This window comes from Pan troglodytes, chromosome 12, assembly GCF_028858775.2.
Source record: "Pan troglodytes isolate AG18354 chromosome 12, NHGRI_mPanTro3-v2.0_pri, whole genome shotgun sequence".
Taxonomy (NCBI): domain Eukaryota; kingdom Metazoa; phylum Chordata; class Mammalia; order Primates; family Hominidae; genus Pan; species Pan troglodytes.
In genome coordinates this window covers 102,930,609-102,951,326 of record NC_072410.2, presented here as the reverse complement: position 1 = coordinate 102,951,326, position 20,718 = coordinate 102,930,609, and the positions used below count along the sequence as shown (strand labels likewise).

The 20,718-nt window shown below is 34.7% G+C and overlaps 1 protein-coding gene across 5 annotated transcripts in view; it reads right to left on the bottom strand.

The window, feature by feature from the left end:
- Positions 1-20,718, bottom strand: part of WDR35 (WD repeat domain 35) — a 77,005-nt gene that overhangs the window by 12,198 nt on the left and 44,089 nt on the right. For 4 of the 5 annotated variants that reach the window (XM_054677706.2, XM_515315.7, XM_054677707.2 and 1 more), the window contains 10 exons: positions 20,386-20,596; positions 16,345-16,425; positions 12,838-12,974; positions 12,316-12,519; positions 10,791-10,937; positions 10,040-10,172; positions 7,994-8,104; positions 6,873-7,037; positions 5,859-5,999; positions 4,989-5,145 (listed from right to left, as the gene is read on the bottom strand). In XM_054677706.2, coding sequence (XP_054533681.1) covers positions 4,989-5,145; positions 5,859-5,999; positions 6,873-7,037; positions 7,994-8,104; positions 10,040-10,172; positions 10,791-10,937; positions 12,316-12,519; positions 12,838-12,974; positions 16,345-16,425; positions 20,386-20,596 — 1,487 coding nt within the window. The remainder of the gene's footprint in view (positions 1-4,988; positions 5,146-5,858; positions 6,000-6,872; positions 7,038-7,993; positions 8,105-10,039; positions 10,173-10,790; positions 10,938-12,315; positions 12,520-12,837; positions 12,975-16,344; positions 16,426-20,385; positions 20,597-20,718) is intronic. The other variant, XM_054677708.2, reaches the window with a different exon arrangement.

Below are 20,718 nucleotides of genomic sequence, written 5' to 3'. Positions count from 1 at the left end.
AGGCAAAGCAGCTTATTGGGTAAATCAAATTACTGATAAACGTCCTACCTGTGAAGTAACTATTTAGGGAAAAAAAATTAAAGGTTTGGTAGATACAGGAGCGGACATTTCAATCATTTCTCTACAGCACTGGCCATCTGCGTGGCCAATTCAACCCACTCAACTTAACATAGTTGGAGTTGGTAAAGCCCCTGAAGTATATCAAAGTAGTTATATTTTGCATTGTGAAGGGCCCGATGGACAACCTGGGACTATTCAACCAATTACAACTTCTGTACCTACAAATTTATGGGGGAGAGATTTATTGCAACAATGGGGAGCACAAGTTCTAATTCCAGAACAATTATATAGCCCTCAAAGTCAACATATAATGCATGAAATGGGGTATATCCCTGGTATGGGACTAGAAAAAAATCTGCAAGCTTTGGAAGAACCGCTTCAAGTGGAAAGACAAAGTTCCCGCCAAAGATTAGGATATCATTTTTGATGGTGCTCATTGTTAAGCCTCCAGAACCTATACCTTTAAAATGGTTAACAGATAAGCCAATTTGGATAGAATAATGGCCACTAAGTAAAGAGAAACGGGAGGCTTTAGAGAAATTAGTTACTAAACAATTAGAAAATGGGCACATAGCTCCAACATTTTCCCCTTGGAATTCTCCAGTTTGCGTAATTAAGAAAAAATCAGGTAAATGGAGAATTTTAACTGACTTAAGAGCCATCAATTCAGTTATACAACCTATGGGAGCATTACAGCCAGGATTGCCTTCTCCTGCTATAATTCCAAAAAATTGGCCTTTAATAGTCATAGATTTAAAAGACTGTTTCTTTACTATCCCCTTAGCTGAGCAAGACTGTGAACAGTTTGCATTTACAATTCCTGTGGTAAACAACCTGCAGCCTGCTAAGTGTTTTCACTGTTTTACAGATGGGTCTAGTCATGGTAAAGCTTCTTATTCTGGATCAAAAGGTAAAGTTTTCCAGACGCCCTATACTTCAGTTCAAAAAGCGAAGGTTGTAGCTGTAATTGAGGTAATGACTGCTTTTGATTTGCCTGTTAATGTGATATCTGATTCTTCATACGTGGTTCATTCTACACAGTTAATTGAAAATGCTCAGTTATGATTTCATACAGATGAACAACTGATGACAAAAACAAAAAAGAGGGAGAGACAGGGATTATGGGACAGCCCATACACAATTGAATCTAGCATTATTAACTTTAAATTTTTTGAGCCTGCCCAAATGCCAGATGTTATCAGCAGCTGAACAGCATCTACAGAAACCAGCTGCAAAGACAGAAGCACAACAACTAGTTTGGTGGAGAGATCTGATAACAAAAAGTTGGGAAATAGGTAAAATAATAACTTGGGGTAGAGGTTATGCTTGTGTTTCTCCAGGCCAAAATCAACAGCCGATTTGGATACCATCAAGACACCTGAAACCTTATCATGAGCCAGATGCCAAGGAAGAGATTCTGGGAGGATCTCGAGGACCCCCCACCCTGTTGCAGCCATTTCGAGACTGACACTGAGGAGGACCCCAGCTGTCACAAGCAACACCCGTTGAACACAGTCAACTACCTGGGGACAGATCAAGAAGCTGTCATAGATGGCGGAAGAAAACCTGAGGAAAGTGGGACAACCAGTCACAATGAGTAATTTAATGGTAGCTATGACAGCGGTTATCACCACTGCTATGAGTATTCCTTCAGTAAGGGCTGACACAGGGAACAATTACACTTATTGGGCATATTTATCAATCTTGGCTGGCAATAATGCCTAGATGTAATCACTCTATGATAAAGTTACACAGCTTTCTGATCTCAGTATTTACCATAATAAATCTGCTCCTATAATTGAGGCATACCACCCTCAAAAACCTATTTGTAAACAAAATTGAACCTGGCCAGAAAAAAATGAACGTACTTGTTTAGGAAGATTGCATTGCAGAACAGGCAGAGGTGCTGCACAATGATTCCTATGGAATCATTATTAATTGGTCCCCTAAGGGGATGTTTAGCTTGAATTGCACTTCTCAGTCTGCGTGCCATGGCCATACTTATGTTCAGATGGTCTCAACAAAATGTTCAGGTGGTAGATATAAGAAGAAGTACGCCAAGAGTTCCTATTATCTAGAACCATGGTGGTATAGTGGCACCTCAACCTCAAATGATATGGCCCGCTCTAGGAGCTAAACATTAAGGATTTGTGGAAACTATTAATAGCTCTTAACAAGATCAAAATTTGGGAAAGAATAAAAAAGCGTCTAGAAGGACACTCTACAAACTTGTTTTTGGATATAGCAAAATTAAAAGAACAAATATTCAAAGCATCCCAGGCACACCTGACCTTAATGCCAAGAACTGGAGTGCTTAAAGGAGCTGCAGACAGATTAGCAGCTAGTAACCCATTAAAATGGATAAAAACACTTGGAAGCCCTGTAATTTCAATGATGATTGTGCTTTTAATCTGTGTTGTTTGTCTTTCTATAGTCTGCAGATGTGGATCCTGACTCCTGCAAGAAGTAGCTCACCATGACAAAGCTGCCCTTGCCTTTATAGATTTGCAAATCAAAGAAGGGGGACATGTTGGGAACAGGCCCCCCTCAAAATCTGGCCATAAACTGGCCCCAAAACTGGCCATAAGCAGAATCTCGGCAGCACTGTGACAGGTTCATGATGGCCATAATACCCACGCTGGAAGGTTGTGGTTTACTGGAATGAGGGCAAGGAACACCTGGCCCACCCAGGGCAGAAAACTGCTTAAAGGAGTTCTTAAACCACAACCAGTAGCATGAGCGATCTGTGCCTTAAGGACATGCTCCTGCTGCAGATAACTAGCCAGACCCATCCCTTTATTTCAGCCCATCCCTTCGTTTCCCATAAGGGATACTTTTAGTTAATCGAATATCTATAGAAACAATGCTAATAATGACTGGCTTGCTGTTAATAAATACGTGGGTAAATCTCTGTTCGGGGCTCTCAGCTCTGAAGGTTGTGAGACCCCTGATTTCCCACTTCACACCTCTATATTTCTGTGTGTGTGTCTTTAATTCCTCTAGCGCCGCTTGGTTAGGGTCTCCCTGACTGAGCTGGTCTCGGCACATTAAGGTAGAATTTCAAATCTGTTAAGAAAGAATAAACCTAATATATGGTTTCAGGATAACTTAGATGTTATAATAAACATAATATTTAACAAACTTGAAGGAATTCCTAAGCTGATTCCTAAGAGAAAAATATGAAGTAAAAGACTGACAGACATGACTATATAAAAAAAACTATTAATATCATCATCACAGCTACCACTTATTGAGGGCTCACAATGTCCAGGCAGCATAATAAGTGAGTTTTCTTTTCATGAACTTCTCAATCATTACAATAACTCTATGAGGAAGATACTATTTTTTTTTTTTTTTGAGACGGAGTCTCGCTCTGTCACCCAGGCTGGAGTGCAGCGGTGCGATCTCGGCTCACTGCAAGCTCCGCCTGCCAGGTTCACACCATTCTCCTGCTTCAGCCTCCCAAGTAGCTGGGACTACAGGCACCTGCCACCACACCCAGCTAATTTTTTTGTATTTTTAGTAAAGACAGGGTTTCACTGTGTTAGCCAGGATGCTCTCGATCTCCTGACCTTGTGATCCACCCACCTCGGCCTCCCAAAGTGCTGGGATTACAAGCATGAGCCACTGCACCCGGCTGAGGAAGATACTATTATCCTTTCTTTACACAAAGAGAAACTGAAGCTCAGAAAGGATCAAGTAACTGTAACTTATAAATGCTAGGGAAAATCAATATATATGAAAGAGGATTATTACATATGGTCTCTAAAGAGCTCTTATAAAAATAATTAAAAATAAAAATCATCCCTATAGAATTCCAGAAATATTCAAATAAAAGAATTTCTCTAAAAGTTTTCTTTTAATATCATGCCATTGGAATACAGATTCATGATGTATTAGGATTAGAGTGTGATGTGCATATGGTGATGATGTGAGCAGCAAATGGATGATGTCACCAATATGACAGAGGAAGGGTGGGGTGTCATGACAGTGCTTGCCATGGCCAAGCTGAAAGACCAGTAATGATTTAGTCATTCATATGCTTTGGCTTACAACATAATTATCATAATTACACTCTCTGGAGTTCATATATCTAAATTCTAGAATATTGTTATTGTTAAGAAGAAATTGAGATCCTGATATTACATGTAAATAATCTTCTATCAATTACAGTACACAAATACCATGGAATATTAGGTAGAATGTTTATATAGATCTCTGTTTAAGAATGAGGAAAGAACTATAATATACTGCTGAGGGAAAAAACCATGCTCCTGCATGTAGAAACATCTAAAAGGAAGTTTACCCAAACCTTAGCAATGATTACCTCTGAGTTATAGGATTATTTTACAAGTTGCTAGATTATTTTACTTTTTCTTCATATTTTTCTGTTTTGGTTGAAATTATTAGCTAAGTATCACTTTTATAAAACACAAGATAAATGCTATAGCAATGTATATATAAAATATGGAAATATTTTAAAACGTGGTTTTCAAAAAGTACATAAAAGCATGCCATGTTATACTCCCGATATTGTAAAGAATAAAATTATCTGAATGTATGTATTAAATATATTTTATGTATTTAAATATATGTATTAAATATATTTAATAGATACATGTATATATATTTTTCTCCAAAAAATATGAACTTGGCTATGAAGTATTTAACTTTGAATGGCTAGCCATATGAATGCTATACACATTCTTTTTGCTTATCTCAAATTTCTGACATTTCTGTGAACTATGTGTTTTCTCTGTATTAAAAAAAACTTCAAAAATGGGAATGCATAAGACTCAAACATAGGAAAATAAATCCATAGGAAAAAATGTTATTGAAGGCCACATAAAGGCAAATTGAAGAAGCTGGCCCTTCATACTCAATTTATAATTTTCAGACATACTATACACATTAGGTGACATGCCCACCTGTCTTCAGTGCAGTGTCCACACATCCCTCATAGAGCTGCCTCTGTGCAAGTATAAAGAAGTGGTAAGCCTCTGCCCCTCTCCATGCATTATCTGTGAAACGATCTGTTGTAGACAGAACTTCTTCTTCCAGCAAACCAGCCAAGGCAGAAGTGGCCTACGAGTAAAGTCAGCCCACACTTTCCGTCAGCACAAACGCACACACAGTGTCAACTCCCAAATAACAACAGTCATTAAAGTATCTAAATGAGCAGATTTTATCATTACAAAACTATGATTACAGACTTTTTTTTTTAAGAGATGAGGTGTTACTCTGTCACCCAAGCTGGAATGCAGCTGCGTGGTCATAGCTCACTGCAATCTCAAACTCATGGACTCAAGTGATCCTCCCACCTAAGCCTCCCTAGTCACTGAGATCACTGGTGTGAGCACTGCACCCAAAACAGATTTAATTTTTTATTATAATTCATAGTTTGTTAAACTGGTATGAATAAATTTTAAAATATAACTAATTAGATTCTAAGTTAATCAGACATTCATTTATGCATTACAACAATATATCTAGGAAAGTTTTAAAACTCACTGATTAGAAAGGAAGATTTCCCAGGTAAGTAAAATTTTTTAACAAATAAGACATTAAAGCAACTACAGATTAGTATTACAGAAAAACAATTTCAATATTTCTAGGTAGAAATTTCTGAATTTGAATACTAATTCTAAATCAGTCATTCTTTTTCTTCATATCATTTAAGGAAACAAATGCAGACATGCAAATTAAATGACCTATCCATAAAAGAAGTTTAATAGTTTCTTTTTTTTTTTTTCTTAAACACTTCCAATGATGTAATGTTATTTAACGTGCTACTTTACCTCTGAACTTTTTCCTTTAACTTTTCCTCGCTGGGCATTCTTCATCTGTTCATGGTATTGCTCTATAAGTAAGGCTGACAGTACATAGAGCTTCTTGACACGTAAAGGTTTACTTCCTTTCTTTGCCTCTTCATCTGCAATCTTAAACATTTTTAAAAATTGAGGGAAGTTACTTCTTATCTATATTTGTACAAATATAATCATTTCCAAAACTAACAAATTTGATTCCCTAAAAAAGGAGGAAAATCAGTAAGATGGAATATAAATATCACCTATTTAAGATAAATATTTTAAAACCTATCTTCTTTTCATTAGTACCTATTCGTATTTAGTTCTTTCCTTAGTATTTAGCCCTAGGAGTTGGAACCCAGATCACTCTTAGAAAATGAGAGGTGCTGTTAGATAACTAAATCAGAATAAGGAAAGTGTTGATGAAATGCTGGTATTTTCCATAATACAGAGATTTTTAAAATAATGTTCCAAGTACACAAAGATATGATAGTGTTAACATGGTGCATCCTTCAGAAGCTGAAACTTATTTAAACGATTTAAAGAGATATTTTTCCTTTTTCATTAAATCAAATGGGAATAGAATAGAAGGTAAAATGTGTATACATTAATACTGTACTAATTATCTTCCCTCCAAATAAATATTATGTAAAGCGTAATATTTAAAACTTGTACATTTAAAAGAACTTAAAACTCTATTATCAACAAAATTTAATTCCCTGTTGTAGAAATTTGTACTTTGCAGTCTCAGTAATTTCTTTAACTCTTTGTTAACTCCAGTATTCAACATACAACTGTTTAGGTATTAGTAAGTTGCTAATATTAATAAACATCTTTGTTGGTAAAAGGCAATAACACTAAAATAATGTATACAGAAGCAATAAAACCAGAGTGGTTTTGCTGTAATAAATATTTGTTTCCAAAGAAAATGGAGAATGTGCTCTTTCATATATTAAAATATTGTGACTGGAACAAATCAAATATTCACCAAGATTTTTACATTACCTTAAACATCAGTTTAGCAGCATCAAAAAAGTAATTGGCTTTCCGATAGAGTTCTATGGCATCAAGAGTTTTATTCTTTTCCAGTAAATGAGATGCATACCTAGCTAACAGAGATCCAATTTCTTTCATACTATGATTTTTAGCCAATTCAACAGCTTTGTTCCACTAGGAGAAAAATTACACCATTCAGTCACCCAAGTATTTACAGTCACATATATCATAAAATTCACACAAGAAGGCTTTAAGTTTATAGTAAAAACACTATTTCAAAATTAAAAACTGGTATGTTTTAAAAATAGCATTTAAAATCACAGCAACATAAGTTCTATAAGCATAAGTCAAAATGATTAAATGATCTCTAAGACTCTGATTTGCTTAAGAAATACATGTGAAAATGAAAGTTTCAAAAGTTTATAATCATATTACTCTTGTAATTCTAATCTTACAAAACTTCAAGCAAGAAAAAGATACACTTGTTTATATGTTATAGTAAAACAAAATATGCAATTTCAGTTGTGAAAATGTCCTATCAGATTTGACATTTAAAAATTATTTTTATAAAGCAAAAGGGGTTTTAAAAAATAAGAAAAATATTAAAAGAATACATTAATAGTCAATAGTTTCTATAATAATGCTGTACTTTTAGTTTAATTTCAGCTCTTAAAAATATCAAATGTATGTTTTCTATAAAGGAAAAGGAAAACAGATTTGCCAAAATAAATATTGATAAAGTAACTCAATTCCTTCCTCAGGCAATGACCAACCATTAACTGGTCCTTCTTTGGAAACAAAACCCAACCCTAACAAAATGCAGAAAATTATGAAATTACTTCCAGACAAAAACTTGCCAGACTAAAAGCACAGGGTTTGTTCATGCTCCCATACTGAGCTGGTTATAAGTGGGTCACCCCTCATGGTAGCACTTTAAGAGGTAAGTGCAACTTTCTTCGTCCTCAATTAAGAGAATACCCGCCTGGCTCCTTTCATAAAATTCACGTCAGGCTCTCCAACCCTTACATTGGCAATAATCTTTAAAAGATCACTAGGGTGACTTTAACCTTGCTTTGACTTAAAAATTCCTAAGACAATAAGCTGCACAGACAGAAAGTTTCAGTTCCTACTTGGTTGAGATGTATGCAGGTATCTACCGCTGCCTTTGGTTGACTACATTTCAAAAATGCAGTCACTGCTTGTTCACACATTCCAACTCTGACAAACATTTGTGCTATTTCCTGTACAAACAAAACAATACTATCAGATTTCACAGACCAAGGAAATTACTTATATTTTAATTTAACAAAACTCTGTAGGGACGTATGAGTATTAAATTTACTGGTAGTTACAGATTTTTCTTGTAAACAGACGCAAGGGCAGAGGGTACAAATGAGAATGGATGCTAAGGCATCACTTCTATAAATCCAGAGCTTCACTGGCTCAGGCTGTGGATCTGATTTTTAACGAGGCCCTGAAGACACTGCACTCCTTTCTTATCTCAGTTCAGTAGCTAGTATACAGAAATGTCAAGCTCCAAAACAAATCCCCCACCAGTGGGTGAAAAAAGCCTTTATGTCAATTGGTGGTATACTCAGTGCTAATTATTAACTAGAGACTTAAGGGAAATCTCACATTCACAGAGCTCTCAGATACCTCTATAAAGAAATGTCCTAGAGAAGTCTGCCATTAATCAGTTCAGGAAGCTAGACCCAAAACAGAGCTCCCTTGGAAAGTGGTGGCAGCGAGGAAGAACCACCACCACCACCACCACCACCACAAAAAATATCCTACTTGTTCAGCTGCACTGGCCATTTTCAGAACATCATTTTTTTTTCTTTCAGAATATCTAATTAGCCAGAGGTTTTCCCTCCCCAACCCTTCTACAATATTTTTGGAAGTATGAAAGTATATTTTATATCCAACTTTTAAAACAATGCTTATATTTTTCTGATTATAAGGGAATACATTCTATCTGTAAAAAAAATTACAAAACATGAAAAAGTGAAATTACTCATAATCTTATCATTCATAAGAAACCTCTCTCAATACTCTGGTGCAATTTCTTAACATCTTTGTCCTTTGAATATATATGTATATGTTTGTGTTGTACACAATCACACAATACATAATTTTGTATCCTGTATTTCCTACTTAAATATTATGTACACCTTCCCATATTATTAAAAATTCTTCTATAACTCTATTTAAAATTTATAATACTAAAATTTTTACTATTTTAGTTATTTAATTATCATTATAGTTATAATTACTTAGCATTTACTCAGGAATATTACTATTCTGGATACCCTACAGCAAAATGTTTGTCGGCATCATCAGACACATCTAACAGACAACACTAATGGAGGATACACTCTTCCCTATACCCAGGGTTCTAAGTAATTTCAGTTTCTTTCCTACTCAAGAAAACCCATAGTATTGAAAATAAGGGTGAGTGAAAATACCATTGTTACAGAGATAGCTGCTCAAATTCACAATAGGGAAAACTGAATTACCGTAATTCTATACTTATCTATTAACTAATAGGCAAAATTTTTGAAGCAGAACTCACAACTGATATACATCCAGACTCTGCAGTTGAGAGCTGCTAGCTCTACAAGTATTGTACAGCTCAGTGATTCACATATTAAACACATAAAATACAAACTTATTTACAGTATTCAACAATTAATTAAGAGGCTCTAAAAGAACATTCGAAAGCAAGAGAACTCTTTCCATTTCTCTTTTAACTTGAAATACTTTATTGTTAATATAACATAATAAAAGTTGAGCTATCTTTTTAAACTTAAGTTATAGCAAATTTCAAACAATTTCAGATTATTTTGAAGCAAATCCCTAGCAACATATCATTTCATCTGTAAATATTTCATGTATTCAGCTAATATTTAAAAAGTAACTTTATAAATCTTAACAGACTACACAAGACTGTGATCATATTAAAGTAGTAGGAATGTGACTGACTTTTCCTCCTCCATTTTCAAGCATTCTATATTATTTATATATTACTTTATAATTAAAAGCATCATTCCATGTCTAAGAAACTGTAACATTATAGATTTTTAATTTTCTTTATTGTGGGAGATATTTCCTGACTATAACATAAAATTTTATAAAGTAACCTAACAATTCCAAAAACTAAAATTTGCAATACCTACTGGAAGTAACTTGTGGTTTTCTGGAAGTGAAATGGCAAGGTTCTCTAACCCCTCATAATCCTCTAACATATAGTAACATTCAGCTAAGCGTTCCTGGTTCCGTCCTTGTACATAATATTGTACAGCATTCAACCTACAGAAAGAAAAAAGGAAAAACTTTTAAAACTAATGTGAATCTCCTGATAAATAAGCACTTTCAACCAAAATGTTCCTTCATCATAATTCCCAGTACTAGTATTACTGTTCATTATCTTCAGCTCCAGAATAACTTTCAAACATATAAATGGGAAAAAAAATCTAAAGCATATTCTAGTTGTAACATTCCTTGACTATTCTTAAGAAATACCACCGCTTTACTCCCAAACACTGACATAAATAAGCATACTAATCAAAATGAAAAGAATAAAAGCCAATCATTTCTGAAAATAATATATAATAAAGCAAATAAAAACACTTATTAAACTTTGTTCAAAAATAAATCATAAAACACCTTAGAATTATATACTGTAGTCTCAAACAGAAAGCTGCATGGAGCTAAGTACAAGTTTTGTGTTTATACACTACAAATTTTTATAGTGCTCATCTCACAACTTCAGAGGATCTCTGGCTTTCCAAGATGAATCTAGAGCTATCTGAATTTTAGAATTCAAGAAAATGATCTTCATTTCCCCAGGATTACTTCCTAGAGAAGTACTCAGGCAGCTACTAAGTGTTGCATGAATGCTTGAGGAGCTCCAGGTAAGTTACATACCACTTTTGTCGATCAGCAAAGTAGTCTCCAATGGCATTGTTGGCTTGTTCCAGGAGACTGTCATCTGCATCACCAGATCCAGTTTTCAGGAGCTGGAGTACTCTAAACCAATCCCCCAATTTCAGCCGGAGGCCAATAGCAAGATCCCTACAAACAAAGGCATTCATTCATTCATTCATCTGTTTGACAAATATTTACCGAGAGCCTGCTGTGTGTTAGGTACAGTTCTAGGTGCTGAGGCTACACAGCAGTGGAAAATGTGACTCTCCAAACACTTTAGGAACTTAGCCTGACTAGCTAAGAGGAAATGAGGAGCACCTGGAGGTTATGGTTTGAATGTGTGTCCCCTCCAAAATTCATGTTAAAACTTAATCTCCATTGTGGTAGTATTAAGAGGTGGGGTTTCTGGGAAGTCATTATGTCTGCCCTTATGAATTGATTAATGCCCTCATAAAAGACTCTTCAGAGAATTTGCCCCTTTTGCCCTTTTCACTTTCCACCATGTAAAGGCATAACATTCAAAGCACCATCTTGAAAGTGAGACAGGGCCCTCAACAGACACTAAACTTGTTGACGCCTTGATCTTAGACGTCCTAGTCTCCAGAACTGTGAGAAAAATATTTCTGTTCTTTATAAATTATCCAGTCTCAGGTATCTTGTTATAGCACCCCAAATGGTCTAAGATACCAGAATAGGGAAAAGAATGTTGTGCCTTTACTTTCCTGGACTTTCAATTTATTTAGCAAAATAATGATTTAAATAACAATCATTTCTTTTCAGCAATTTCTTAGATGTGATCAGGTTTATTTCAAAACAAAACACAGTGTTAACATCATGTGGTTTTATATGACTTTTCAGAGCCTAAGTCATATTAGAGATCTCCTGGGAGTATAAATAACATTAATGAAGATGAGATACAATCTTAACAGCTGAAATGAAGTTCAGACAGACTCTCCGCCTTGTGGTTCAGTGGCTAAGATTCTCTGCTTTCATAGCAGCTGCCTGGGTTTGATTCCTGGCCAGGGAGACAGGCCTCACAGTTCTTTAATTCAAAAGAAGAAATATTTATGAAGTTCATACATTATTTTATATAAATCAAAAACGAAATATAAAGAACTAATCTCGATCCCTAACGACTTCTGATTTTTATTTTATGCCTCTTGACAACATAAAATTAAATAATGGCCTAAACAAACAAAGAAAGAAAGAACTGGAATAATGAGCTATGTCTTAAATATAAAAGATCCCAGTCTCTGTTGTTCTATCATTTTTTCCCATCAAATGAAAAAAAAACCTCCCAGAGTCAGCCATTATTAGATGTAAAAACAGAGAAGAAAACTGCCTCCAGACTATGAAACACAAATGAATGAGAGGCATGTAGAATATCTAGGTTGTAATTCAAACTTAAAATTACTTTCTAAAAGGAACCGTATGATACACCTAATGTATTTATAGTTTCCATTTGTAAAAAATACAATGATGAACTGATAGAGTACTCAGGGATGCCTGCGCCTTCATAACTTACCTTCTGTCCATCTCGAGATACGTTCTTTCAGCCTCTTCAAACCTGCCGAAGTAGCCAACAACTTCAGCCTGTTTCATTGACTCACTCAGTAGTTTGCCCAAGCGCTTCACAAACTTAATGCCTTGGTAATCTTTGCAGCGCACAAATGCTTGCTCTGCAGTGTATAGATCCAGTTTCTGAAGAGCTGCCTCAGCCAGTAGGCGCCTTTATTTTAAAAGAAACAAAAACATAAGTGCATATTGCAAATTACTGACAAACTAGTCTTGAATCACAATTCAATTATCATTTATGTCTATTATTTCTAGAGAAACATGGTGGAAAGTAACACATGCAAACATTTTTCAAATAATATTCTGCTTATTTTGAGGACTTCCAAATCTAAATGAATTTCTACATCTTAAAAAGAAGAGCAAGAATGGAAGTCTGCTCCCATCAGGAGGATAGTAGGGGAGCAGAGGGACAAAACTGAGACTTTAAAAACCTACACCTGACATCCTGGGAGAGTTTGCTTTTTCTAAATACCAAAGTCGGGGGTGTGGATTGTCCTCTATGAACTGAGATGCATCTTTAATTCCAACCTTCTCAATCAGTGCTCGGCTATCTCGCAGAGACCGAATCTCAAAGTTAATTAGGTAATCCTTGTTTGGATGTTCTGGATCCTAAAAGTAAAGATGAAAACAAAAAAATTCAAATACTTGCCGTTAGAGTATGTGTTTCTTTTTTATATTAAAAACCAGAACAAAACAAGAAAAAAAACGGCATCATATTGTGAGCAAAATAAGGAAGAGAAATCTTCACGTTTGGGTCTTTTGAGTTATCTGGAAAACACCAAAACCCACAAGTAAGTACCTCTGAGGCAATCAGGCGGCCTATGAGGAAAAGGGGACAGAGGAAAATGGCAGAAGGGGTCCCTCACAGTTATGCATCCCTGTTTCCCTCTGCTCAGATTGGTTTTTCACCTTAAATGAGATAACATGTCTCAAAGATTCAGCACAATGCCTAGCTGTACTATTTACAGTATTCAATATTCATCATCTCAGAACTGACCTAATGCTCTCCTGCTTCAGAATTTTGAACAGGTGTACCATCCTGACTGAATCACAGCACCCCTAACTCTTTTCTGGCAATTGAATTACTTATCCATCTCCTCAACTCCTCTACCTGAGGCCAAGAACTGTGTCTTATTGGCTGTTAATTAATAGTTGCTGAATTAATGAACAGATGAACTTTAGGTAAATCATTTTACCACTGAGAGCCTTCTTTATCTAAAAAACTTCACAAAATTCAATATAATCATCAATTACAGCAACAACACCACAGGCATTTTCACACATTCTAGAGCTTAAGGCAATCGGAAATTATGAGCCTTTCTTGAAAAACACTACTAACAATGAAATCCAGCCAACTAAAAGATTAATCAAAATTAAGAACTGACGTACAGAGAAAATGTAGTAAAAAGCCTGGCTAATAGCTTTGAATTCATTTAACTATTAAGACTAAACAACTGGAAATTAGGATTACAAGACAAAATTTAAATGTTCTAAATCTTGACAATGTAAAAATAATATATCTACAAAAGGAGAAAAAGAAGAAAATGTAAGAATGTTATCTTTTAGAGTAGAAAGACAATACTATTAAAAATTAAAATATAATTTAAACTAATAACTACCTGGTTTTTCATAATTTTTCTTCTCAACCCAGGAAAATGGTATTGTTTGCAGTGGAAAAATATTATCTAAAAGTCTAGAATTCCTTTAAACTCACTTTCAGGTTATCTAATTAAATTAACACTAAAAAAGTAGATTGTACAATGATGTCATTTTTATAAAATTACTTCTGTTCATCCATCTAAATCTATCAAATCCATATTTCCATATATAACTTGCAGCTGTAAGGAATGATGTTCTGATGTTTAACGGTAGTGACTAAAATATCTGAGTTGTGGGATTCAGGGGTTTTTTTTAACTTGTTTCAGTACTTTTCTGTTTTGCTTGAATTCTATATAATTCTGCCATTTGTTTAAAAGCAGTAAAGTATTCATTTTTAAAAATCAATTTAACCAACACTTTCTGAAAACCAACTCTGTATCAGATCCTTGCTAAATGTTAGGGATTCAAGAAGCTCACTCTTTATCAAACCATTAAATATATAAAAGCAGACAAAATATTTCAGTCACCTTAGTTTGATTCTACCCACTTATGACTGTCTTTTTAAAGGGCACTGGAAGAACCACATATTCAAAATAAAAAATAAATAAATAAATAAATAAATAAATAAATAAATAATGTCTTCTTTCCCTAAATCTCTTGGGAAAGAAGACAAGCAGAAAGACATCTTCTGGCTGGGCATGGTGGCTCACGCCTGTAATCCTAACATTTTGGGAGGGCAAAATGAGAGTTTCACTTGAGCCCAGGAGTTCAAAACCACCCTTGACCAACATGGCAAACCCCATCTCTACAAAAAAAAAAAAAAAAAAACCACAAAAAATTAGCCAAGCATGGTGGCCTGTGCCTGGGACCCCAGCTACTCAGGAGGCTGAGATGGGAAGATCACTTGAGCCTGGGGGGCAGAGGCTACAGTGAGCCATGATGGCACCACTGCACTCCAGCCTGGGCAACAGAGAGAAACCCTGCTGAAAAAAAAACAATAGATATCTTTCTTCACATGTGTGGAAAAGGAAAAAATATTATCTGGTGGTACTGTATTCAAGTTAAACGGGCAATGAAATAAGTTCATTAGTTTTACAAGTCATATACCTTAAACAAGGACAAGAAAACTGCTATCCATATAGAGAAGAGTCAGATAGTCAAATCTGGAGGTTACATAATCCTAGGTAATAACAGCCCAGACTCCATTTTTGATGGTTGGCTGCTGACAGCTTTTAAACCTCACCTCTCCCTCTTCCCCTCTGCCTCAGATGGGGCAAGCTAATGAGAAAGCCCAGATGCTTCTTCCTTTGGGGCACCAGTGAGTTTCAAACCACATAAGCCCCTATCCATTAAAAGCCTCAACCCAGACCCACTCCCTAACTACTAAACAACAAAACAACAACAAAAACACCCTCAAGCCAGTCTCCTTTCCCTGTGCTCTCCAGCCGTTTCTGACAGCTTGGGAAGCCTGCCCTTCTCTCCCCTAAAAGTTTCATTATGGAAGATACATTCTTGGTGTCCCTATGGTATCATCAATCTTTACATCCAAACCAAATTTTGGGTGGGGGCCCATCCCATTGCTGCGTGGTGGTTATGATATAGAAAATGAAACTGGTTCACAATAAAATAGCCATAATTTACATATCAAACCCAAATATGATTTACATATCAAACCCAAACCTGTTCCAAATTGCCACTAACTTCTGGAAATTTTAAATCTACTATCTCAATTCAAAAACTATATATATATTACATAGAAAAAGTTAATGCTTTGGCTAAAATGAAGGTAAAACTTCTCTCAGTATATTCTTAGAGAAAAAAAATTCTCAAAGGATGGTCAATGTAGGCCAATGCAGGGGTTCAAAATCATGTCTTGAATTTAAAAAGAGAAAAAAGGATTATTTTACAAAGCCTGGAAAAAATGGAAAGATAGATCTCTAAAAAAAAGTTACTCAAGTATCTTAGAACTAGAAAAAGGCTAAACTCTTAAATATTTCTTCAGTACCTCGTTATTACTTACAAAAACAATGACAACAATTAGCACTCATTTTTTTTAGCTCTCACTTGGCCGTAGCATTGTGCTAATTGCTTTTCACACATTATCTTATGTAGTAACAATCCTATAAGTAGTATTATTATCTGTATTTTATAAAGGCAATAACTGAGACTCATACATTTTTATCATCATTTTACAGGAAAGTAAAGTGAAGCTCAAAAAGATGGTGGCACCCACCTAAAGGCTGAACAATAAGAGAGCAGGGCTGGGCCTGAGATATATCTGACTCCTGGGTCCACACTGCTAACCAGGATACTACACTGCCTGGTCCAGAAATAATCTCCTGTCAAGCTAGCAACAGAAATGTAACTTTTTAGGAATTACCTTTAATATATCATCCAAAAGAACAGATTTAATTTCTAAATCCTCAAAATTACAAATATATCCAGAGGTCTGAATGGGTTCCTTTAAAGACAAAAAAAAAGTTATGTTTCATTATGCAAAATTTCCTCTCTTTTAACAAATCATGCTTTTAAATTTTATTATCAGAGTTTTCAGGTAAACAAAAGAGAATGTCATTAACACCCATATACCCATAACCTAAATAATTAGCATTATGGTAAATATGCTTCCTTTAACTTCTTGGCTAAAGTATTGTAAAGTAAATACAGTAAATTATGGACATCATGATATTTTATCCCTAAATACTGCAGTACATATCTTTAAAACATAAGAATTTTCTCTTACATGGCCACATTACTATGATCACACCTTACATAATTAATGTTAATTCCCTAATAGCATGTAATATTCAGTCCAATTTTCTCAATTAATAAAAAGTCATATAGCTTGAAAATTCTAATTCATGCAATTCAATATTAAAGTTAATTCTTCATAAAGCTGATAAACACTATATTTGTATGTAAGCCCATCTATCAAAGAAATCCCATACCACACTGAACAGTCTCTCCTCTGTAACATGAGCCAGAGTGCATTCCTGATATATCTCCTACTCTTAAGAAGATTTATTTGCCAATATGTAAGTGCATGAAACTGTTACATGTCTGTCTCTTATCTTAGTGTTACACAGGCTTGTTGAAATAAAGAATAGGATATGCATATTATAAAGTAAAGTAGCTGCCCTAGATCCTTGTATAAACATGTTTATCATTAGAAATTTTTTTTTTTATTTTTGGCAAGACAGTGCAACAAAACAAGATAATCAAAAGATAAACTCACAAAAGTTGATCCATGAAAAAAAAAATACTACCAAAGAGAAAGGGAGAAAGATGGAAAGAGAGATCAAAAAATAAAAGTTTCAAAAATAATCTGATTATTAATGCGTAAGTAAATACATTTATGTAATTCAGATTTTAAAAATTCAACTTCTGCTGGAATTAACCAATTTTCTTTAGTTTCCAAAATTCATTAGCTATCTATCCACACACTTCATTTAAATATGAAGTTTCAGACCAGCAGGGTCTCACCTAACCAGTATGCAAGATACTTCTTTTTATCAAAAAAGTAACCAAAGCTTTAATAATCTATACTACACCAAACAAAATATTGGCACCCTTATCCAGCACACAAGTCAGAAGGCCTCATAATATGTGCCATATAATGAGTGTCCTGAAGTACCTTATTTGTCCTACAATTTTAGCATATTGTGATATACTGAGGTTTGCATATACCTAACTAAGTGAATTGAGGGATTGTATTACTTAATTTTGGCTAACTCTCACAAACTGGACAAGTGGCTTAAAAAGCTTCTTGCAAAGAACTTGTAAATTAAAAGTAATATTAATAATGCAAGCACAAGCAAACAAGAAAAGGCAGAACTGACACCTCTCTTACTCCTAGCACAGATTCTTGTGTCAGTCACATTACAACGTGAAAACAATGACAATCCTATCAGGTCTGACCAAAAGTCAGCTAAAAGGTCAAAGTTACCAAGTAGACTATTTGAAACATGAGACTTTTATCCACTAAGTTAACAAAACTTTGCTCTAAAATGTGCATTATGCTGATATACTAGCTAATGTAGCATTAGCATGAACCATAGCAATTAGCATGACTTAAAAAAATAAAGTTATGTCATCCAGTATAATTTATTTTTCTCATTCTTTTAAAATTTCTATTTTGGGGCATGATTCATAATATATTAATATGGTAGGTCATGTAAATAATTTCTAAATAAATATGTATATATAAGAGCATATATTCAAAAGTTTGGGAGCCCCTTGTTTGAAAAAGAAGCAAATGTACAAAAATGAGTCTGATTGATGAAATTATGAGATATGAAAGAAACATGAATATGAAATTGTAGTGCCAATGAGAAGGAAGAGCCAAGAAAAAGAACAAAAGAGCGCAATCAGTACCTTCAGAGGGTCACTGGAGATGAAAATGATCAAGCAGGGAATATCAACATTAAATATTCATCTCCTAATTCTCAAAGAAAATGTGTTTTATCAGTGAATTAAAACTTTGCACACAGATGGCATCTTTTTCTCTCAAATAATCTGAAGATTTACAGCTTAGATAAAGGTATGAATCTAGAATTCTTAACAACACTCAAATGGATAAAAATATATTGTTATTAGCTGTCAAACAATAACTTATCTCCTAAATAATAATACAGAATACTATGTCCTTAAGGAACGTACTATTAAATATAACTCAGTAGATCCTGTAAAACAGATCTTCCCTGCTTTGAGGAGATCATGTTCTTACATGATCAATAAGCAGCTAGAAAAGCAAATGAGCAGAGTAGCTAAACCAGCTGCGACCACAGTAAGCCAGTGTCCTTGTGAATGAAAAGAACAGAACAGCATCATTTATAAAGAAATCCAGACAGTGGGAAGGTTGTAAGAAATCCATCTAGCTCTAAATCTAACAGAAATCGAACTACATGCCAAACCAGAAAACAAATTCAAATTAAAAAACAGTATGTTTTTAAAAGGCTGTTCTGTTAAAACTACTTAAGAAACTCTTTCCACCAGGCAAAGATTTCACTTGGTACCAGACTGACCATGTGTGCTATAGACACATTATGAGCAGCCAGATACAACAAACATTCTCCCTTCTCCAGGCATATGATTTGTGATTTAGTATGAGCGGGGCTAAGGATAGAAAAAGACTCTAACAATCAAAATTCTACTCCCATCCTCAAGGTTATCCTGTGGATTACCTGTCAAATTCCCACAACTGTTTTGTGGCAAGGATTAAATTTCCCTTGGACCCTTGAAAGAAGCCCATGCTTACAGGCCAAATGCAGCAGCCCTGAATCTGAATGTCTTTCCTTTGAACTATTTCTCAGGGTCGAAGAATCACAAAGATCCTAAGACTTGCAAAAGCTTTAACAGAGCCTTTGAGAGCACTTTACATCAGGGCATTTTACATCCAAAATTCCTGAGTAGGGCTCAAATGGGGAAATGTGAAAATAATTTAGGATATTAAAGGTGCAAACAGTTTACCACTAAATAAATTACTCCAGAAACCCTTTGGCAGCTCAGGGGCCCAAGCATGCAATTTCTTCCCAAGAAGGAAGCTATACATGCAAACAAATGGAAATTAATGATATAAAGCATTTATTAACTTATTCCTTATTATTTACAAGAGTAGAGTGCAGCAGAAGTACAGAAAATTCCAAATTGAAAATCCATTACTAATTCAAAAGTCATTTAAAAGATTTATCTTCTTAATGATGTTTTGATTAGGTTACCACTCGGATTATTTTGTATTTCCTAAATACAACAGCTGACAGTTGGCCAGAGTAGACTAAGTGACAGGAAAATCCAGAGCATAGAAATGAGCTGATGTGAGCCACAAGCAGAAAATCAAAATGTAACCTTAAAAATGAGAACAAACGGGGCTTCCTCATACCTAAAAGAGAGATTAATCCCTGCCTGAACTTGCATATTTGTAAGAATATCTGGGTTAAGAAAGAACACAGATTTGTGAACGATATGGTAAATGTAAATATAAATAAGACAAAGTAAGCACAGAATAAAGTGAATAAAGAGACAGAAAAGAATGAATGGACAAGGAAATTTGAAAACTATATTTTTTTATTAGGTTCTTTTCAGAAATTCTGGTAAATAAGACTACTGATTTTGTTTTCTTAAGTTTGACAAGGGAAAAAAAGACTAGTGACCATGGCTCCACCTTTTAAAAAGAACAGATAAATAAATGCCTAGGAAGTACCTTTCAGAGAAAGTAGAGAATATTTAATAGATAAGTATTTTCTCACCTAAGACCAAATATTTTTAAAATCCACAGAAATGTTCCTATTTATTTTCAGAAATTCATGCGGCCGTGTTGGCACTGCTATTCAACAAACTTCTTAAAGAAACAAAGGGGAATCATCCAGGTTTTTATATTTGGCTCATTATTTATAGACTGTTAACACTCATTTCTTGTTTTTACCTCAGGATCCAAGTTTCTGAAAACATACATTCTTGTCTTCTCCATCATTGCAAACAAATCAGGATTATCTTTGGCCCACTTCATATCCCAGACATCTCTTCGTTCCAATTTTAACAACTCTCCAACTATTTGCTGTCCCGTACTGTCCGTTACTCGAGCATCCAAGTCAAAGAAAGTCAGAACTCCTGAGATGTCTATGATAGCAAGACGGCTAAAAACAATGCAATTAGAGAAAAGGAAAAAACTATAAAATTACTATCAGCAATCATGAGAATAATTACCTATAGCCATTCTTCTTCAAAATCAGATTATCAGAAACCTGGAATACAGTAG